At 31.9% G+C, this 24,279-nt stretch overlaps 1 protein-coding gene across 1 annotated transcript; it reads left to right on the forward strand.

Moving 5' to 3' along the window:
* The first annotated feature begins 1,036 nt into the window (after positions 1-1,036).
* Positions 1,037-20,770, forward strand: LOC134684544 (modulator of macroautophagy TMEM150B-like). Its single transcript, XM_063543835.1, has 7 exons — positions 1,037-1,145; positions 4,133-4,215; positions 5,211-5,258; positions 6,117-6,184; positions 7,132-7,280; positions 8,564-8,753; positions 20,685-20,770. Exons 2-7 carry the CDS (start codon positions 4,142-4,144, stop codon positions 20,768-20,770), a joined length of 615 nt encoding a protein of 204 aa, XP_063399905.1. The 5' UTR covers positions 1,037-1,145; positions 4,133-4,141.
* Positions 20,771-24,279: the final 3,509 nt, after the last annotated feature.

Here is a 24,279-nt window from a genome sequence, read left to right on the forward strand (position 1 = left end):
TTCCCACCCACATACCGCCCTTTATATTATCTTTTGAAGTAGATATGTATTATATATGTTTATGTATGGGGCAGGTTTTTCTCCCCACCTTTGCTATTCTTTGTCATTTATTCAATTGACATGATATTAGTTGATGTAATTTCGTAGTAATTATGTATTATTATTTCATATTAAATATGAACTTTTATGTCAAATGTTTTATTTGCAAAATGTATTTTTTGCATTTTATGATTTTGAATAAATGACCTTTTTTCGTCAGTTTAGTTTTTATATCATATAGCAAATCAAGCTCAGACTCTGGCTTGCGTATACGTAGTATGTTTATGGTATCTAGCTGTCTGTCTTAAATAGCCTTTTTGTGCTTATGCGGCGTAAATCAACCAAAAATCAATCGACAATGAATGGAATGTTCATAATTCTCACATACGCCATCATGATGTAATTTACCATATTAAAGTGAAATATTTGTCACATACATAGATATTAACCAAGGATGATAAAACAATGTCCTTTGGAGAAACTACAACAAAATGATTCCTCTTTTTCAATCGGCCCATTGTTGACGGATTTTAATTTTTATTAAGTTAAACGTGTGTCGCTAATTTTAAACAGAAACTACCAACAGGCAGTGCTTCTGTATAGGTTTATAATTTCATATAATAGTAACATTATTTTCGTTTACCCCTTACTCTCATGGTCATGCTATTGGTTGTGGTATTTTTTTGCCGTTTACAATTTATCTTTTTATATCATTATTTCATCTTTGGCCCGGGCCAAAAAATTGTTCATTTGGCAATAATATCATCGGATACAGACATTACACAAACAACGGTATTGTCTTGCTGTATCCTAGCACGATGTTATTAACATTAAAGTTGAGACAAAGTGATTTCAAGAAAATAGTTTTTGGTGTTTATAAAAGCAATAAGATGCATTGTTTTTAATTTTTGTTTAAATCGTCGTCCGAAACGGGATTATATTCTACCTGCTAAGTGAATCTTACAATCAAAAAGGAAGTATTATCCTACACCTGTGTTAAACTACAACACAGGGAAGTGGTTATTTATAGAGAAATGGATTTCTGTTTTTGAATTTTACTTACATTTGTACAACGAATGTTCATATAGCCTTTGTGGCACAGAACTGTAAGTGTTTTTTTTATCTTATATTATAATAAGCTAGTTAAGGTGAAATCCAACCGAATGTGATGTGTTGGTTGAGCTTTGCTTACATCAAGAATTGTCACAGTCCACGTAGAAAAAAAATGTAAATGCGACTTAAGTTTAAGCAATAACTACCTCTAAGAAATGGCCTCGTGTCAACATTATTTTTCTCTTAAGAGGAGAAAGTATTGATTTGCTTTTTTTAGGTATTGTATACATAGATATATGTGAACGATTATAACAAAAAAATATAAATGGTTTCCTCGTTATTAAATTAAATCTGCTAGGTAATGAGCCATGAATGTATTACTTGAAATATTCATGTATAATTCACGAGGCGTATGTGCATTCTGTTATCCTTCACAAATAGAAATTATTATATTTCCGTTGACTGTGATATAGTAAAAAAATATTTTGTTGTAAATTAGATGTTGTAGTTTCTGGTTACCGAAGTTAACAAATTATGCCTTACATTGAAAAAGAGACTGTAAAGATACTTATTGAAAAGAAGATGTGGTTAGATTGCAACTGTCCACAAAAGTCTAAATGACAGAAATTAATAACCATAGGAGACCATACGGCCTCAGTCATCACTGAGCAAACCCCATACCGCATAGTCAGCTATTGAAGGCAACAAAATTACAATGTTAAACAATTCAAACGAGAAAACTAACAGCCTAATTGATAGGTCGAAGTTGATTTAATTACTAATTTGATTGCCCTCATATTTACAAAATTAATGACAACCTAAAACCAAAGTAAGAAAACACGTATAAATATAAGAAATCCGCCATGATAGCGATAAATAAAGTGTTCCTAGAAACAAGTGAAGTTCCAAATATATCATGCATATTCATAAAAACAAAAAGAAGGTACGTTCAGTTTAATCTACAACAAGAAGGACACGGGGCTACCATGCAAATTTATTGTTAGTTAGATAGGGCAAAATATTTCACTGTCCTTTCAATGTGTTTTGGATTTAACGCCCTTTGTGCTTAGACGTTTATTATATTCCACGCAACACGTGTTTGGCCCGTCATGCTGCTTTTTGCATCCTGTTCTTCAGGGCAACTCCTCTGTAACAACAATTCAGAATTTCATGAAACTTTGCAGATATTTATAACATATTATACAGATGATTGTGCAAAATGACATGACATTATATTTTTTCTAGGGGTCATACTACTTTTAATTTAGTATGTTAGAAATGATTTGCATGTACCACTACATCAGTTGGTCTGCGCGCAACTCCTTTGAAACCTAACAACAATAAAGTTTATGTAACTTTGTAGATATTTACACATCTTTACACATAATCATGCTGCTGCGAATAGTTTGTAAGCGTAACTCTTTTGAACCACCCGACAGATTTATATGAACTTTGTAGTGTATGAGGACACATTGTGTTGATGTGCATAAAAACTCATCTTTGTACAGGAACTTTTATTTACATGTTCAAAACCAAACCCAGATCCAACTCCATTAATACATAACCTTTATAAAGTGGTAAAATACAGTAAAACAAGAATGTGTCCCTTGTACATGGATTCAACATCCGCACTATCATTTTCTATGTTCTGCGGACCGTGAAAATGGGGTAAAATATATAATTTGACATTTAGATTAGAAAGATCATGTTGGAACATGTGTACTTAGTTTCAAATTGATTAGACTTCAATTTCATCAAAAACTACTTTGACCAAAAACATTGACGGACGGACGAACGGACGCATATGTTTTCTCTTCTTTTTTTTTAGTGTAAATTCACATTGCGATAAGACGTGTCACGGTACTTGTCTATCCCAAATTCATGTATTTGGTTTTGTTGTTATATTTGTTATTCTCGTGAGATTTTGTCTTATGCTCGGTCCGTTTCTGTGTGTGTTACATTTTAGTGTCATGTCGTTGTTCTCCTCTTATATTTAATACGTTTCCTCGATTTTTTTTTGTCCATGGATTTATGAATATTGAACAGCGGTATACTACTGTTGCCTTAATATACCAGAAAATATAATGCACTTAAAAAGCATAAAACCTAAAAGTCTGAATAAAAGTGTTGCTGACACAGTTCTTGAAGCTCGGCCAGGATTGAGTTGCTAGACTCCGTACTACAGTTATGACGCAAAGGTGAAGCATAGATCTGAATGCAATATAAAAGAGGAAGTGAAAACCTGTGTCGAGGATAGCAAATAACTACTTTAGGTGGCAGGTTCAAGTTTTGGTGTAATAGAACATGTGTCCCATGCAGAAGTTTTGTTATAGATAAGCATTGATGTATATAATTGCATCATGTGGACTGAAACAATAAATGAATGTAAATTCTATGCTAGTGTACTACACAAGTGATTAGTTTGCTTTTATCAGGATTCTAAGAATTCGATTGGTATCAAAAGCATCACATTTTTTGCCTTATTTACAATGCATTTATATATTTTAAAATCTCCATGCTGGACAGAGACCCAAATTTAAAGGTTTTTTTTTATATATATTTACATATACACGCACACACCTTAAATTAGTTTATTGAAACCATACATCTTATTTGTATATAATCTTGAATGAATTTTCAAGAAAATATAATCATAAATCCATGAAATTCTAAAGATTTATTTTAAAATAACTGGTATCTGCCTCCTTAGTATTTATTTAGAATATTTGTAAAATATTTATTCAAGAACATCGCATGGAACAATGTTGCAAAGAACGTGCAGAACAAATTGATGACCAGGACAAAGAAATCGATTCACAATACATCAAAAATAAAAGATCTACAGACTCGACTCGGAAATCAGAATCTTTTTTAGTCCAACCCGTGTCAGATTTCATAATATTCCAGTCCTTGTTGATTGGCCAGGTCAAATTCAACAGCCAATTAACACTGATCTTGTAATTTTAATACTCCATATGAAAGAGTGAAACCGAATGCCTAACCATGATTATAATATTCTATTATTTATTTTATATTGCAGGGAGACAAGATGATTTTCTTTATAAAGCCAGTCATATATCCCATACTGTTGAATTTGATAGCAATTGTCGCCTGCACAGTTCCGTGAGTTCTTGTCTGAATATTTCATTTTAAAACAATTAAAGCTATCATAATCAGTTAACGATTATTTGATATAAATACATATATTTTAGAAAAAGGGACAAATGAACTATATATAAATAAAAAATGCTGTTGTTAGGTAGATAAAGTCATCTGAACTTGAAAATTAATGTTTAGTCTTGACTAAAAGCCATGTCATGAAAGACATTTTATAGATTTCAAAAACATTAATTTTCATCGGGCATGCTTTAAAGTTTACTGTTAGGTTTATAGGATCGACAAAAAAATTTACATGACAATTTGTATACATTGTACCTAATATTGTAATACATTACATGCGTAAAATCAGAAACAAAAATATATAATTTACGATTTTGTTTTTCACTTATTTGTACATACTTTAGCAACAGACAAAACATGAAAATCGCAGTTGTACTGTTTAAAAAAAAACTTACACGAATCAAAAACGTATTGTGGTTGTTAATGTAACTGTACTCAAAAACTAAACCTGCTAGAACATCTTAGCCGTAAACTGTGCGTTCCTTTGCAAGTAGGCAGAAATAATATTCTGAACGCTTTGCCTATTAGCAATAGAAAGGGATTAAGGGCAGCAAACCCTCTGAAACTTACTGTTCCTAAAAAACAAAAACATTTTAAATAGAACAATTGTGAATTTATAATCTACTCCGGTTACTGGAGCTAGTCCTACAAAGGACAGAACTACTACAAGTCAAGACAAGTTGAACGATTAGGAACGGACCGCCAGGATGACCAATCTTGAAATATGGACTTACAAAGCGAAATTTAGCATGTTTAGTTTTAATAATTGGAATGCTCATATTAGTAGAATCATAACACAAGATTACAATATTCGTGAAAATACCATTTGGACCTAATTTATGTTACCCAGGACTCTATAGACAGGTCAAGAGAACTTTCCAAAATGTTTGTTAATTCTGCGAAAAAGATAAAGGTCAGTTTTTATCTTTCTCTTTTAGCTACTTTCTAGCATCAGCCAAAGAGAACAACGGTTTCCCATTCATCAGGTAATTGTTATGCGAGATGAATACATGTCTGTGCAACATAGGTGACTCTTTGTTGAAATGAAATTGCTGGTGTTTCGTTGTATATAGCGTTAATGGTAGTAGTTCACACACCATTGTAAATATTACGAATTTGATGAGACTGTCATCAAAGTGAGAGGGTGAGCGCTATAAAACCAGGTTTAATCCACCATTTTCTACATTTGAAAATGCCTGTACCAAGTCAGTTCTTGTCCATTCGTTGTTGATGTGTTTTGTTATATAATTTTGCCATGTGATGAAGGACTTTCCGAATTGATTTTCCTCTAAGTTCAGTATTTTTGTGATTTTGCTTTTTATACCTATGTGATAAATGATCATAAATGGTTATTTTTAGCTACTTTCTGTCACAAGCCGAAGAGACAATACAAAAATTCTCATTCATATGGTCATTTCTGTGTTTAGAAAAATGCGCGATTATCATACAGTAAAGATCAGTGCATTGTGTGCGAATTTTATATAATAGACATAGTATATTTTATGCAAATGGCAAAATATTGTAACATTTTCATTAATCTATTTTCAAAACTACATGCATCTGAGTATTAAATAAAAATTATCAGTCTATGTTTGCTGCTTTAATACATTTTGTGTATGTCCTGACGGAAAACAGAAGAGAAAATCTTGTCGCTCTGAAATAAGAGTAAACTCACTGCATGCATGATATTTCTGAATTTATCTCTACCATGTGCACAATATTTTAACATTTTACTTGAATGTAATTTCTAATTTTGTTCTAAAATTATACGCATTCAAAAGTATTCGTGGTTATCACAAATTAATCTAAAAAATATTTCTAACTTCTGTAATGTTGTGTTTCAGTGACAGTGGACGACAAGGTGTTGCTGCAGCAGTGTTCAGCTTGTTTTTCACACTTTACGCATTTATTTGTAAGATTTTTACCTTATATTACCATGATAACATAAAATACATGTAACTTTCTTTTGCCATAACACATTTTTGAAAAATTGTATCCGAACTTTGTTTGCACCAAATGTTTGCCACTATTTTTGAATATAACATACAAGGCCTGTTTTAAAGTGACTAGTATTAAGTTGATGACAACAATTATGTATCATTTGGTTTGTATAATTTTTGTAATTGAGTAATGAGCATAATTTCAGGTTGGTTTTCAACTGAATCGCCTTTTGTATATTTCAGAGTTTCGTAAAGTAGCGTACTAACCTTCATATAAAGCACCCGCTCAATATTATATTCATTTGTACATTTAATGATTTATAACTCGGTGTCGTCACTACAAGCTTTTCCGGTCGCTATTACGATTTGCTTTGATTGAAACCTTATATAATTGTTGTAACAAATTTGAGAACTGACAAGTATAACAATGTGCATGCAAAAAAACTGAGTTGAAATTATTTCGGAGCATCCAATTTTGCACACTGCTCCCGGCTTACAGGGAGTCGAACTTTAGTTTTTATTACCACCTATCGTTTATGTATCATGCATATAATTTTATTGAAACCATCACCGATATTTTTTGCTTTCATTTGTATCTGGTATCTGAAGTAAAATGTATTTCTAACTTTGATCTGGTTTTATATAAAGTGTTAGCTTATATTATAAATATTGTTGAAGACGTATGGTGGCTTATAATCTCTTGCATCCATGCACTTCATTTGGACTATGGTTGATAGTTGTAACTTTTAAAATATCTATCGCGATGTGGACGAAAACATGCAAGCATATAATCTTTAGCTCGCAAATTTTTTACATTGTGACTTAAAACAGGATTTTAGTTGTCATTACAATAGTTCAATTTCATAACTGAAAGTCACTTATAATATCTTGCATTTTTGTGGTCTTTTAAATTTTTCAGTTTTCATAATTTTAACACTGAGATTTGAGCAGATTAAGGCAGTATACAGCAACAGGAGTCATAAATGTTTACATGCTGTTAACACAGTCACATACTGTATCGGATTGCTAGCTTGTGCAGGTGTTTGGTTGCTAACAAACTTTAGAGAGGTACTTGAAAATTAACGATTAAATTAATTTATCAAATTAAAGGTTTTTATGATAAAAGTTTAAATGTAAGTTTTATTGTTTTAAAACCAAGTACACAGATTATGTAAGACGATGAAATGGATCTCGCAAACGATATATCATTTCTCCGCGCAAATGTGAATTAATGTTTGCCAAATCCGCGCAAATATAGGTCGCCCGAAATGATGTGAAGGATTGCTTAGTTTAAATGTATGCATAAAATGCTTTAATAAATAATGACGCAGAAAACAGGAGTACTTACTAACAAATGCTATTGACAATTAATAATCATTTTATAGTACAACAAACATGGAGTAATAATGATAATAAAACTCTTCCATATTTTCAATGTTTCAAAATGCCTCTATAGGAAATGTTACCATACATATATATGGAGGTAGTGATGCTGTTGTTGAACAATTATGGTATATTTGATTCATAACTTAACATCTTTAAAAAGTTTTTGACTGTTTTAGTTATTTCATCTGTTTGTTCGCCATACATAAAACTATAATTGTCGGAAGTATATGATAAAGCGATTAATACATAGCCTTTTCCATTTCAGCCTGTGTATCATCCCTCGACTCTGTCTCGGGCTGATATGGGGGTCTCGGGATGATACACAGTCTGATATGGAAAAGGTCATGTATTAATCTCTATATAATTCCGATAGATATGTATAGGATCAATCTGGAAGTGATTTTGGAAATCAATATTTCCACTGCGAAAAGAAAATATAGAGACTAAAGGTAAAAACTAAGCATTGCAGGAGCTAGACCACCCATTGAATCCATGCAGTGTTGTTACAAGGGCAATTAAAATGCATTGAGAAGTGAGGCTCTCCCTTTACACGAGGTATCAGAATTAATGTTCCCATTCAAACAAAGCGTATAGTAACGTATAATTAAGGTGTAATTAGTTGTGTTTACAACTTTACAGTCCTGAACTCTGTGCGAGGTATTATATCATTTTCATTAGAGGTTAGAAGTGATCTCCACTGTATACAGTCCTGAACTCTGCGAGGTATTATATCATTTTCATTAGAGGTTAGAAGTGATCTCCACTGTATACAGTCCTGAACTCTGTGCAAGGTATTATATCATTTTCATTAGAGGTTAGAAGTGATCTCCACTGTATACAGTCCTGAAATCTGTGCGAGGTATTATATCATTTTCATTAGAGGTTAGAAGTGATCTCCACTGTATACAGTCCTGAAATCTGTGCGAGGTATTATATCATTTTCATGTTAATAAATATCTTTACAGAAATCTGAACCAGAAGAACTCATGAAAGTACATAATGCAGGTTCGGTCATAGGATTTGCGTTGGGAACCATATACTTTTTGCTACAGACAATATTCTCATTTTTCTGGAAAGAGGTTCCCGGCAGAACACTTGTTGTCAACATTTGCAGAGGAATATTTTCGAGTCTGCATTTTGCATTTTTAGCCGCATGTATCCTTTAGTTATAAATACAGAAACTTGTGTTTCAAGGTAGATATATTTGATATGCAAGTTGTCAAATACAACGATTCCGATGATCTGTGTGTGTTTAGGGGAGAGGAGCGGGCCATAATGTAGTGTTATGCCATGTTGTCGCTAAGTGACAGGGATTAATAAAGGCCTTTTTTCTTTAGATGGCTATCAATGTGTGTATCAGATATAATGCAAATGAACTAGTTAAAGTTATAAAGTACGAAAGCCCAAAAGGACCATGCGAGATCCGATATTCGAAATTCGAGATTCAATATCCGAGGTTCGAAATTCGACATTCGAAATTCGAGATTCATATCTTAATTTCGAGATTCGAGATTCTTAATTCTATATCCAGTGTAACCAATCAGAAGAAAGCTTATAACTTGTGAATTTACTTTAGACCAATGAAATGTGTTTTAACAAACATTTGGGTAAACTTTCCACAAATGCAAAGATTCCCATTACCAACATAAATTCTTAAGCCTCAAGGCTTGACACCGTTTTTATAGAGTCGTAATGACTAATTGCCTTTTTTTTACTAGAAATATATATATATAATTAATCAACGGTGTTTCGGGATTTTTTAGCTAAGTTTTATTTTAGCAAGGGTCCCTTCTCAAAAGTCTCCCTATTTAAAAGTCTTGTTTTTGCTAGGTGCTCTTTTAAATTTTTACTGCGTTTATACGCAATGATAGGCATCTGTTTAAATATTGTTTTACAATATTCATCTCTTTGCAATTTTGCCAATGCTTCTTAATAGCTCTGTTAAGATTTATAACTGTAGGGTTATATGTAGTTACTAGTGTAAGTGGAATTTCCCTTTGTCTAAAATTATCTGACAGAGTACTGCATCGTTTAATCTTGTGTTTCACATCTTTAATGTTTTTTGCAGTTTCCAACTTATCATATGCTCTATCTATAATTTTATTCTCCAAAGTCAGAAGATGTTTGTTGAGATCAGTTTCGTTGCTATTATTTCTTATGTGACGAATTGTTTCACCTGTAATAATACTTCTAAAAGTATGTTTAGGATGTGCACTTGTAATTGGGAGGTACTGATACGTTTCAGTTGGTTTGACATGTAACCTGATGTAAAGGACACCACTCGATTTAAAACGCTCCCCTTTGTACACCTCAGTATCTAAGTACGTCACTTCTGTATTGGAGAAATTATACGTAAACTTGCAAAGAACTCATCAATTTGTGATTTGTTGCACTCTGTAATCATGAAACCATCGTTACGATATTGACAAATCATACTAATGCTATTTTTAAATTGAAATCTGTCTAAGATTTTTGTAAGTATTGTTGACAGATGCAGATCGGTGGCAGTGGGAGATAATATTCCACCTGGTGGCGCCCCTATAACTTGTTTATATAAAGTCCCATTAAATTGGAATTCATTGTTTTCCAATATAATTTTTGCAAAAGATATTAGATCTGATTTGTTTGGTACTTTAAACTTATACTTTGTTCGATCAATTTGATTTAAGAAATTCTTCGTTGTATCTAGTAACTTGTGGATGTTCATGTTTGTATACATTGAAGTTACATCATTGGCAATTAGTGTACAGCTACGTTTTGTTATAATAAAACACCCATGCAACCACGCATCCCATATTGCTGATAGGACCCGACACAAATATCAATTTCGTGTTTCGGTAGTTAAGCTTGGGATGGTCAATTTAAGATGCATTATTTGAATATAATCAAATATGAAAATTATTCATATTTATATTGATATATTTATATTTTTATTCTTCTTCTTTATATCTAGTTATTATGACAGATCTACCATCATCAGGGGTCCAACTGTCAATTTAATGTTAAAGTCTTTAACTTTGATCTACTAAGCATATCTCCAATACTTTTATGTTTGCTATACGCAACTATTGGTGCTGCATTGAATATTTGTGCACAGTCTTCATCGAACTGTAATAACTGCCAGTGTTTCATTATACGTTTCTTTATTTTACGTATATATGGATTATATTTAGTTATTAAAACTAACGGAATACTTTGCTTCTCTTTAGATTTGTTTTGTTGTAATAAATCAGTACGGTCAATTGCTAAAGCATCAGTAATACTATCATCTATTTCCAAGTTATCATAACCCCTATCTAATAATTTCACTTTGAAATTAGTTAGATTGTTTATTAATTTGTTATGGTCACTTGTATTTCTAATTTGCCGTATTGCTTCACCTTTAATAAATCCTCTGAATACATGCTGTGAGTGACAGCTATTTCTGTGCAGAAACAGATAAGAATTAGTTTCTTTAAAATGTATTTCGAGGTCAAGAATGCCATATGTTGTAAATCTTTGACCTTTAATTACATCAACATCCAAGAACGACATTTTATCGTTTTTGATTTCATAGGTGAACTTTAATAAGGGGTTATAATCATTTGCTAGACGAAAAAAATCTGTAATTTCATCTGATGTTCCATCATATATTATGAATCCATCGTCTCTATATCTGCCATGATAGAATATTTTGTCTTTATATTGAAATGCAGAAATAATTTCATTCATTATTTCAAACATAAGAATGTCACAGATTTCCGGTGACGGAACTGCACCAATTGCCGTACCTATTATTTGTTTGTAAATTTTCCCATCAAATTCAAATACATTGTTTTCTAAAATGATTCTCAACAAATGTATTAATACATTGACTGGCGGAGCATTGACCTTGAAGTTTGATTTGTCAAAACTGTCATATGCTCGTTCAACTGCACGCAATAATGCTTCTTGAGGTAGATTTGTAAACATCTGTGTTATATCATACGAAACTAACAGGCTGTTTGCCATAGGTTTTAATTTCTCAATGATATTAATGAACGATGTAGTATCTTTTATATATGTGGACTGATTTTGAACTATTGGTATAAGAAAATAGTCAACGTAATGACCTATAAGTTCAGTTACAGAACCACACTGTGATATAATTGGTCTGCCAGGTGGAATTATATTTAATTCATTTAATCCATCTTGTTGTATTTGTTTAAACGTTTCTATTTCAAGGCGGTGAATTTTTGGAAGAATATAAATTCTCCCTAATCGTGCATCTCTTAATTTTTGACCATTTGTTAAAAATCTAAATGATATTTTGTCGATTATGCCTTGATCGTATAATGATTTAACATACTCAATGACTTGGATTTTCAGTTCTGCCATGTTAAATGAATCTAATTGGCAGTAATGTTGAGTATTTAGTTGTCTTGTGACTTCTGTTATATAGTCTAGCCTGTCTAAAATAACACAATTTGAATTTTTATCTGCCTTTTTTATTACTATTGTTTCATCATTTTTCAAATTGCTTAGCGCTATTCTTTCGCCCTTAGTAAGATTGTTTTTTACATTTCTTTCTATTGGTAGAAAAGACAATTCAAGCTTGGTTAACTCTATATAGTTTTCCAACGTATGGCACGTAGAGGCAGGTTTATATCCTGTATTGTTACGAAATGGATGAAGGTCAGTTTTTTCTTGACTGAACATATACCTACATCGTAATTTTCTAGCAAATTCATTGTAGTCTTTTAGTATAGACATTTTTGCATTTTTGCTTGATGGCGTTGGTATAAATTTCAAGCCTTTCGCCAACAGGATATATTCCTGATTTGATAATCTGCGTTTCGATAGATTAATTACATGCTTTTTGGCATGTGCAGTTCTTTGCTGCATATTGTATTTATTCCGTTCTTTTTTATTGTAGAATCGGAATTTTTGCTTTTTAGCATTTCTATTAAAACGACGTGCCATTTTTGAGTTCACATTGGGTGATTCTCTTAGCTACGTGCCTTTGTTGAGCTCACATTGGGTGGCTCTGTTTAAATAAAAACGAGTCCTTAACCAATCCAAATATCTCAATACAACTCCTAAGACACAATTCTTCTTTTCTTGTAACAACATAAATCTGCAAAGATGTTGAAATAAGAACGAGTCCTTAAGCAATCAAAACATCTCAATATTATCGCTAGGACATACTCCTCTATTTTTGTAACAGTATATATCTTCAGAGAATCAGTGACCTATTGTATCATTAAATACATATGTCGGTTTTTTTCTATTTAAATATTTGAAATAGTCGGTAAATATTACTATTAATTATAATCCTGGTACTTTTGGTAACTATTCACTATTAGTTTCGTTTTGAACCAAACTATGTAGGCAAGTATCTATCTATTATTACTTCAATAGTAAAATCATACACGCATAAATACGCATAGATAAGAACTAATTGGTTTGATGATGTAAATTCACCTGGTGTTTCGGTTTAGGTTTTATATTACCTAGGCATTATCCTCATCAGGTACCCTAGCCTTACAGCAACATGATAAAAATAAACGAAAATTCTGGGGCACGACACTCGGTGAATCATCTCTCTGTTTTCCTTAAATTGATTTGCAAATATTGTGATATAGCTTAATCGCCTATATTCTATTTTAATTTAGAAGATGTTAAATATTCTTTTAAGTTCTTGTGTTTCTGGTATGCAATAATGGGTGGTTTTTTAAAAAGTTGATTTGCTGTGCCATCATTCGAAATTAAGTGCCAGTATTTTCTTAAAGTTTTACCTAGTTGTTTAACTCTAGGATTAAATTTTGTTATGAAGCATAAAGGTGGTGATTTCCCTTTCTTCTTAGATATGTACCGTAATGTACTTTCCCTTGTTCTTTTCATTGTTGTTGTTATTAACGGGTCAATTTCGTCTGCAACATAACCCCGTTTCTGAAGTTTTTCTCTGAACAATTGAATTTGTGCTTCTATGTCCTCTACATTATTAGATGACCGAATAAATCTTATAATTTCTCCTGTAATAAAACCTTTAAATACAGACGATGGGTGGGATGATGATCTATGCAGGTATTGGTAGTTATCTGTTGGTTTGCGATATAGTTTGATATCTAAGATTTTATTTGTAATAAATCTTTTTCCTTTGTACACTGTTACATCTAAAAATTGAACGTTTGTCCTTGAGGTTTCATGTGTGAACTTAATGAGTGGATGAATGTTGTTAGCTATTTCAAAAAAGTCAACCAGTTCATTTTCATTTCCGGCAAATAACATAAAGCCGTCATCTCTATATACTGACAAATGTATAATTTTGAAAGCGTGTGTAAATTCTTTCAGTATTTTTGAGATGATTTCAAAAATTCTCAAATCAGTTAAGCTTGGCGACATAGGGGCTCCCATGGGAACACCCACTATCTGTTTATATATTACGCTATTAAACTCAAATTCATTGTTTTCTAGTGTAATTCTTAGTAATTCCAGAAATTCAGTCCGTGGTGGGAGTGGGATTGCATAATTATATGCCATAAGTGTAGGCCATGCTCTGTACACAGCCTGAATTATTTCTTCGTGACTCAGATTTGTGTACATACTGCTTATGTCAAAAGTCGCTAAAATGACATCATCAGGTGCCTCTATTCTTTCAATTTTGTTAATGAAGAACGTCGTATCTTGTGTAAATGTCCATAATTGACGTACAATAGGTTGAAGAAAGTAGTCAATGAATTGGCCAATTCTTTCAATTGGGCTATTACAAAGTGAAATGATAGGTCTACCAGGTATTTGTACTCTTTGAAGTAGTTCTTTATTATTCCTGATTTCATTTCTAATGTTGAGGTCAATTTTGTGAATTTTAGGTAATAGATATAATCTGCCAACTTGAATTTTTTCGACTTTTGTGTCTAAAAGATATCTCAACGATATGTCATCTATGTGTGATTGTTCATGTAATATCTTAACTTTACCCTCTATTAGATTGTAAATCTCCGTACAGTGTGATATTGCAATTTGTTCGTAATGTATTCCATCGTTAAGCTGAGATAACGCTTGTTCAATATAATTCTTTTTATCAAGAATCACTGTTGAAGAGTTTTTATCAGCTTTTTTAATTACTATTTCTTTATTTTGTTTCAGTGACTGTAATGCCATTCTTTCTGATTTTGTTAAGTTATCTTTGAATTTATGCAAGTGTATTCTTCCTAATTCAATTTTAGTTGCAAATATATAATTTTCTATAGCTGTATTAGCAAAGTTTGGAATATATCCTGATTTCATAGTAAATGGATGATTATTTATGACATTTTCATTGCCATAGAACAGAAATTTAAGTCTCATTTTGCGTGCCAATTTGTCAAAGCTTTGTAATAAATTACGCTTGATGTTCTTCTCAGCAGGGGCAGGTATGAATTTTAACCCTTTAGCTAATAATGATATTTCAGAGTCGCTTGGTTCTGTTTGAGAAAATACTTCAATATACTGTCGAGATGATTCTATCTTTTTAATGTGTCTATTTTTTCTGTTTAAGACACGTTTATTTTTGAGATGTGTGCGAAGTTTTCCTTTGTATTTTCTTGTTTTCTTTCTCTTATCACGAGACTTGATGTGTCTGTTTTTCTTAGACATTATCTTAAGTGTTTCACGTTAACCTGTTTACGTTTAGTAGTAAGTTCAAATTGACCTTTTTACAGGCAATTGTGAATAAGATTGATTCTAAATTACTGTTCACCGTCTCTGTTGGAGAGATAAGTGTTGCAGTATTTGTTACAATAATTAAACTCTATTGGAGAGATTAATATGTATTTAATTGACTGGCAAATTAATCACTATTGGAGAGATTAATTTTTAATCATGTGCAAAACATTTAATCTCTATTGGAGAGAGTTATGTATGCATATTATCTGTTGCAGTTCACAGTAACAGCTAACCAGTATTCTGAATGAAATATTTTTAAGAAACGGAATACCACCGAAACAGTCATGCGCACACACTCTGTAATCTGATTGGTGTTTTAATGTTCCGAGGAACAATGGATTCCCACGTATATCAGTTAGAACCGCCCCTGTAGTAGTAAGATTAGATGATTGATACATACGCTATTATTTGTGTAAAAACGTATGAATCGATTTGAGAAAAAAATATCAATAAATCAATGCCAATAATTAATTCTATAGATTTTTCAGCTATACCGTATTTGCAATGGATGTTTTACTCTCATTACAGTAAACAACAAAACATAATCCTATGTTTGTTAGCAATACGGCATGTTCCTGGTAAGATATTATACACAGGAAACTAGATTGTTGAGCATTAAGTTTGAAACATGTCAAGTTCAATAAATAAGTAAGATATTACCATTATAAAAACATTTATAATTATTGAGGATATCAACAATATAATAACATTCTGCAAATTAAGTCAATAAGCCAAACCTTCATTCACAGTCATTCTTATCTAGTTATTCACAATAAGTAAATCATAATTCCTCTCACTATTAATTCTCTGAGTTCCTAGAAATCATAACGACGTCCTCGGCGTCCCCCACGACCACCTCTAAACTCCTTCCTGCCATACCGGTTTCCTTTGTCCTCAATCCTCGCTTTAAGTTCATCTAATTCCCGTTTTAAATCTCCTAAAGTGTTAGTTTCCTTTGAGGAGCGACGACTTGAATTAGTATCCTTTAACTCTTTAATTTCTTTTTTCAATTTGTCAATTTCTTTATTCTCATTAAGATCATCAATTCCATTGTTTCTATATTTTTCTGCCCATTTCTCTTGAATTCGTTGAATTCTTTCATTAAATTTCCTTAGAATGGTATGTCCTCCTGGTCTTCTGATATCGATTTTTTCTGTAGCTTCGGTCCATAGTTTCTGCATTTCCGCGGTAAAGTTGTCAAACAATTCTTTTGTTGATTCGATCATTGATGTGCGAAATGTCTGGCGCATGGTTTGCGTGAATGCAATCATCTTTTCTTTGAAGAATGAAGAGGCTTCTTCAGATCCAAATTTAGGCGCAAAAGTTGCGGTAGCTATTCTGGCATATATGGGTAGGTTATCTCCTTCGTATTTTCTGAGATCCCTTAATAGGTTGGCTATATAGTTCCTCTTTTCCAAGATTTTTTCGATCTTCCCAGAGTATTCACTGATCACTTCTTCTCCTTTAAATTGGTCGCCTTCAATTCTTTCAAAATTGAAATCGATTGGGATAATTTTGAAAGTATGTTCAGGTTCATTTGTCTCCTCCTTCATCTTTTGGCTCATCTCCATGATTTCAGTAACGATTTCAGTATCCGATTCCGTATTTTCCTGTGTTGTATTAGTCTCTTTATTGTCGATTTTCTTTAACGATAGCTTTCTCTTGTCCATAACTAAGTAATTTGAATTATGCTGGTAACGCTGTTTAGATAATGTATAATGTTATCATATACTGACCTAATATTTTATTTTTACTGAACTCTCTAGGAAACATTTTATTGTTTTAGACAGTTATTTTAACAACAAACTGTTATCTAAACAGCTATAAATTTGTCGTTTATGTCAAGCACGGTGGTCATTTGTACTTAAATATTATCTAAGTGAATGACAGACAAGAAACAGAGAGCTGATTCACCAAATTTGTTGGGAACCCCAGTATTTTCTCGTAAGGCTACTTAGGTGCTTCAAGTGCAATTTAACTCTGTCACTAAGTTAATGGATGAAGCATTTTTGATAAATGCAAATATTTGTTCATTTTACTAAAAATTATTGACCGCCATTGGATTTTTGTACTTTTTATAGATTAGAATGTGTTTTTTCCATGAAATTAAAAGAGTGTCAAAGAAATCATACTAAAATTTTATTAACGTTGTTTAAAATAACCAAAATTGGTCTTCATTTTATTAAAAATGAAGCTATTTTATTTAAAATCAGTTATTTTTACCATCTTCAGACAAGTGTTCTGATCAGAATTGAGATATAATGAGAATTAAAATACTTAAACTTTTATTTTTGTTGAATAAGAATGCAGTTGTTGATTAATTTTGATACAAATTATTAACCTTCATATGATTTCAGTACTTTTTGTACATCAAGATTGGCTGTTTTTCATAAAATATGCTTACTGTAAGGAAAAAGATATTAAATTTTTGTATGCGTTGCCTGAAATGCAAATATTCCTTCATTTTACTAAAATTATTGACCGCCATTGGATTTTAGTACTTTTTAAAGTTTAGAATAGGTTTTTTTCATGAAATTAAGAGTGTCAGATAAATCTCACTTAAATTTTATTCGCGTTGTTTAAAATTTTATAGGCTTCGATTGTGACAGGAATAAAAAAAAGTCCTTGCGTTATGATAAAAAAAAATTAAAGGATTTTATCATGATAAGGATACAAAATTTTTGAATATAGACTACATCTTTCAATAACTGATCCTTTCATTTTGCTTTTCCCGAGTATGTTTGGAAAATAATAAAATCAAAATCGCGATGTAGACACCGTTTTAAAACCCGCCGGGTTTGAAAATATATTACCTAAATAAAACAAAAAGACCATTCTTTAATAATAATATATTTATGTTAGGTTTTATCTGTACATTTCTTTTCAATTAAACTTTGCTAAATTATTATTATTAAAGCAAAATGTATCATCATGATCATTGAACGTTCGATTTTCACTAGTCGCCATTTTAATTAAACAAAACGAAACTAAGATTCCGTAATTTGTATTAGTTTATCATGTGACGTATTACAGGTCAATCCGTCATCAAAGGTCGATCGGTTGTATCCGTCCGATCAGTCCGATCAGTCAATTACTTTTACTATAAGTCTGACGGATTGCTGACGTGAGTTTGACGCGAACTTGACTGATCGGTGACTGATCGATGACCGCTGATTGATCGCTGAAATAGTAACGCCTAAGGTTGCAAGTACTGTACACTAGTAACTAAATATAACCCTTCAGTTATAAATCTTAACAGAGCTATTAAGAAGCATTGGCAAATTTTGCAAAGAGATGAATATTGTAAAACAATATTTAAACAGATGCCTATCATTGCGTATAAACGCAGTACAAATTTAAAAGAGCACCTAGCAAAAACAAGACTTTTAAAAAGGGAGACTTTTGAGAAGGGACCCTTGCTAAAATAAAACTTAGCTAAAAAATCCCGAAACACCGTTAACTAATTATATATATATTTCTAGTAAAAGAAAGGCAATTAGTCATTACGACTCTATAAAAACGGTGTGAAGTTTTGATGTTTAAGAATGTATGTTGGTGATGGGAATCTTTGCATTTGTGGAAAGTTTACCCAAATGTTTGTTAATGTGGTTAATTTTGATATACGCGGGATATCCATTCAGTCGCTGCATTTTGTTAGTTTGTTCTGTGATAAGATATTTCATTGGTAAAAAAAAATTCAAAACTTATAAGCTTTCTTCTGATTGGTAACGCTGGATATAGAATTTCGAATTTCGAATCTCAAAATCAAGATATTTGAATTTCGAATTTCGAACTTCAGATATTGGATCTCGAATTTCGAATATCGGATCTCGCATGATCCTTCTGGGCTTTCGTAATAAAGGTTTCATCCAATATGCATGCCAGATTTTAAAGGGAATTTATTATTCGCCATTTGAAATTAAATCATTCAAGCAACGCTCATTTTATGTAAATTAATATTGCAATAGCAAAAATAGAATGAAAATTATATTTAACTGTATTATTTAACTATGATATCGTTTCTTACGTTTTCTATAAAGCAAGATCTTCTTTGACACAGGATTTTGTAACCTAAGGCCGTGTTCACACCAAACGCCGTGTATAGTAAACATGTTTACATTTGGTTTAATGTTATCTACACTAGTTTCACATAAGATTTGTCCACATCTATACACCTTGTTTAGTTACCTGTACATACGATTTGTTCACACTTGTAAACTAAATGTCATTTAAATGTTCATTACGTAGAACCGAACTAAAGTTTTCGAACAACTTTTGTAGCATTAAGGGAACGACCATTTGACTTTAAAAAAAGGGGGGATGGATTTTCCCACAATTTGATTTAAAAAAATCGGGTCATACAGATAATAAGAATGAAAAAATAGTCTGAATCCAAAGTTTCCCCATACATTATAGTGTTAAATATTGAATTGGTACCATCGAAAAAAATTAATATTAACTTTCGCGCGAGAAAAAAAATCGGACTCAGACCCGCCCCACATTTTTTTTTTTTTAGTTAAGTAGTTGCTCCTTTAAGAAAGTCATTTTGGATGATTTGCAGTAGTTTAAAGATGTCTCGAAAACGCATTAAAAATGTAGGTTGCATCAACGTGCTTATAGACAAAGAAAAAGAATTGCGATGTTGAGGATCACTACATTTCTATCTTTTCTGTTTGTTTCAAATGGTATTGTTTCTACAATTTTTTTTTTTTTTTTGGCACAAGGAGAGGGTGATATTTTTTTTATTTCTAATTGTATATTACCGAACGGATCTGAGATTCTACACAAACAAACAATTAACCCCACCCTTTTTCAGTAATGCATTTATGAGTGAATCGTTAAAAAAATCGGGTCATACAGATGATAAAAATTAACAGATGAGTAAAGACCAGTGACAAATATTTATGTCAGTGTGTACGTCCCGTCGATTCGGGAAGACCTTTTCTAATGATTTATGTGTTCGACAATGATAATGGATGAGTCTTGATAAGGGGTTAATAAGGCTACGTAAAGTGTTTTATAACAAATAAATATATTAAGTTTAGACAAATTTTTATGTAAAGAATTTGATTAATAAGTGTTATAAGTAACAATTTTAAATAAAAATCGTTTCTTTTTTACATATAAATGGAAAAACTACAGTTCGGAATGTCTAGTTTTGTGTACACTGAACCTACACAAGGCCTACATCGACTATCGACTATCGACTGCATGTAGACAAAACATGATTTAAACTACATGTAAACATTGAGTTTTAGCAATGGGAACGTAATTATGTTTAGTTTATGTGTGAGTTACACTAACACAACGCCGAGTTTAGGCCAATGTGAACACGGCCTAAGTTCTAGAACACTGACATAATTATTGAATGTAATACTTGAGTATCTGATCCAAAGCAATACGTTCCTTAATGTCATGCAGTCATGGTCCTATTGCAGAACTTCATGAACACATATGCAAGTATTCCACTTTTTTTATGCCCCATTTATAAACATTATGTTTTCTGATATGTGTGTCCACTCGTCCGTCTGTTCGTTCGCCTGTTCCGCTTCAGGTTAAAGTTTTTGGTCGAGGTATTTTTTGATGAAGTTGAAGTCCAATCAACTAGAAACTTAGTACACACGGCTCCAGTGATATGATCTTTCTAATTTTAATGCCAAATTTTCACTGTCCACTGAACATGGAAAAATGATAGTGCGGATGCGGTATGGACACATTATTGTTCCATCTTAAGATTGCGAACATCTAACAATAAGCATGCTTATACGAAACACGTGATACATTTCAGATTCCATATTATCTGTGTTAAATAGTTATATATAATAGTATTGTAAAATTCATCAAAGGTACCAAGCTTATTTGTATATTTTTGTTGGGTATGACTGGCAATAAGAAAAATACCGCTAACAGAGCACAACTTAAGTAGATTTAGTCCACCATTAGTCACCATACGTGTTTCGATAATGATTAAAACAAAACCCGAATTTTGCTATTTCCCAAAATGTCAAATTATAAAACTATTCAATGGAAATTAATATACAATAAAACAGGAATAGGAAAAGAAAAAAAAACCAAAGAAAAACCAATACGACAGGCAGCATCCCTCCCCTAGTCTGGGACAGCGGTGTAACAGTGAAACTACAAAACTTTTAAGTTTGGATTCATCAGTTTAATACGAACACAACGGGCATAAAGACAACAGACACAAAATATCGATCCCAAGAGTAAGCAATACGCACAGTCATTTCGTCTTTAAAAGCCCATTAATATAAAAAAAAAAGAAGAAAGAAGATGTGATATGATTGCCAATGAGACAACTATCCACAAAAGACCAAACTGACACAAACATTAACAACTATAGGTTACCGTACGGCCTCCAACAATGAGCAAAGCCCATACCGCATAGTCAGCTATAAAAGGCCCCGATAAGACAATGTAAAACAATTCAAACGAGAAAACTAACGGCCTTATGTATGTAAAAAATGAAAGTATACTTGAATGTTATAATTTGGCAGGCTGAATACATTACTTGAAACACCTTTTTTTCAAGTTTTTCAAAATCCTGCTTTTACACCAAATTACACTTACAAATATCAAATAATATGCATGAAAAAATAGATTGTAGTTTTAATAACATAAGTTGTTGCAGGATATCACAATGAGGAAAAATGCAGCTATCATGGAGTGGATATTTGTATTTTTAGTGACACTTTATCCTCTGACGTTCATACCTGAATTTTACAAAGCCAATTTCAAATGCACCGTCGATTTTTCTGGTTCTGATAGAGAGGCTCACGATCCACGTCTCGATTTGTATGAGTCGGGTATTGCAACTAACAGACATAGAGGGTCCGACGAACAAAATTCTCGTCTCATAGAGATTGAAGAAACTCAAGAATTATTGGATGGTGACATTACCAGTGATGAAAATATGTTATTATAGTGAAAATATATTAGTTGATGTGAAAAAAAATACACTTTAACTTGTATACTTAAAATAAATAACATTTTAGTTCAGGGATAGTGCTTGTGTATCAGAAGACTTAGTAATAAAGTAATGAAATGAATACATGGATAGAAAATAAAAATAAAAACAGTTCAGGTTAAACAAATGTACTTTAAATAAGTTGTAAGCTCGCTCGGTTTCCCTATGAGCACTAATGTAACCCTTTAATAACATAACATTTAGTATCTTTGAGTTTCACAAGTGACCAACATTTTGGCCAATAGACATGAATAATTGTTTTCTGTTGCTGATGTTAGGACGGTAATACCCTTCTCCCTTTCTGTATAGTTCGTAACTTATTCTCGAGACGGTCTGCAGACTCTGCAGACTTGTTTAAGATTCAAATGACGTTTTCGGTTTAGGCAAAACTGGTAAATAATTAAGTTAGAAATTTCTTAAAACCTTTACTAAGGTCTTTTACTGAGAGCTTGAGTTTTTGTGATGGTTTTGTAGTGACTCGGTTCATATTCTTCCAACCGCTGTATTATAGTGCTATATAGTGTAGCGAGCCAGGGGTTGACTAACCCAACAGAAAACAAAATTAAATCTCTGATCATGAATTCCAACCACTTGGAAAAGTATAAAACTCAAGACTATATGAATATTACTGCATGACAAGACTGAATATTCTATGACTAAAGGTTCTTCTGTTTTTATAAGAATCCGGACAATCAGATTATAATGCTATATCCTGGTGAAAAGAACACCAAACAAGTTTTGAAGTTTCCATATATGTCTTTATTTTTATTTTTATATATATATTATGGGTCATTAACTCATCAAATATGTATTTCACAATATAAGTATACATGTACAGTAATAACATAATAATAGTTCTAGCACCTCTCTAAACCACTCTAAACCAGTCTCAGAGCTCCCAATAAAAATGTAGGAACTAATCTGTTTATCGATTCTAAATAAGTTAATTAAATGTGTTTAAATACATGGGGAAAATACAGTAGGAGGTTGTGATCTCTAGTTTTATATAGTACTGTTGGTAGTACTATATAAGAATTTGTACTGATATGTATGTGAAAATTTACATGGTTGAGTCTTGCTATATAAATTACTTATTTAACTAACAATTTCTATAAATATAAAGTTTAATAATTCGTGAAGAAGTTAATCAGAAACCTTTTCTGATTTAGATAAGTAAGTTTAGGAAACTGATACCTTATCAGTTCAATATTTTATATAGCTATTATGACCTTCCTGATATAAATACAAAAACAAATGTGGTTAAAAGAAATACTGTGATCAGAAAACAAGATTAAAATGTTAAGAGCCCGGCTCCTAAAAGTCCGCTAAAATAAGGTTTAACTTTCAAAAACTAAAAAGACATTGTTTTTACCTTTTCAATCTTAAATAACTATAAATTTAGTTAAAATAGATATAGGGAGATGTGGTGTGAGTGCCAATGAGACAACTCCATCCGAATAACAATTTAAAAAGTAAACCATTATAGGTTAAAGTACGGCCTTCAACACGGAGCCTTGGCTCACACCGAACAACAAGCTATAAAGGGACCAAAAACTACTAGTGTAAAACCATTCAAACGGGAAAACCAACGGTCTAATCTATATAAACAAAACCAGAAACGACAAACACGTATATATTACATAAACAAACGACAACTACTGTACATCAGATTCCTGACTTAGGACAGGTGCAAACATTTGCAGCGGGATTAAACGTTTTAATTTATCCAAACCTTCTCCCTTTTACTGAAACAGTTATATAGCATTACATCACAACATAGAAAAACATACGATAAAATATCAATTGGCAGACTTAACTCAATTAAAAAAACGTATGATTACACAATGAACGAAAATTATTGAGATGAATTTCATTTCCCTTTAAAATGTACAAAACTAAATATAATCAGAGACCAACTGTTTTCCAAAATTAGTGAAATAGTTCCCTCTTTTTACAGAATGACTAATGAAGCAAGATTTAAATTTTTGTATACGTGTGTTGAGACTGATATAATTAGAATTATTGTTAAAT

The sequence above is a fragment of the Mytilus trossulus genome, chromosome 9, assembly GCF_036588685.1.
Source record: "Mytilus trossulus isolate FHL-02 chromosome 9, PNRI_Mtr1.1.1.hap1, whole genome shotgun sequence".
NCBI classification, from domain to species: Eukaryota; Metazoa; Mollusca; class Bivalvia; order Mytilida; family Mytilidae; genus Mytilus; species Mytilus trossulus.

Bases quoted from the DNA above. Each gene is read 5' to 3' on its own strand.
- LOC134684544 (XM_063543835.1), top strand. From the start codon at position 4,142: ATGATTTTCTTTATAAAGCCAGTCATATATCCCATACTGTTGAATTTG. The intron at 4,216-5,210 runs GTGAGTTCTTGT...TTTCTCTTTTAG, and splicing joins ATTGTCGCCTGCACAGTTCC to CTACTTTCTAGCATCAGCCA. The intron at 6,185-7,131 runs GTAAGATTTTTA...TAAATTTTTCAG, and splicing joins CACACTTTACGCATTTATTT to TTTTCATAATTTTAACACTG.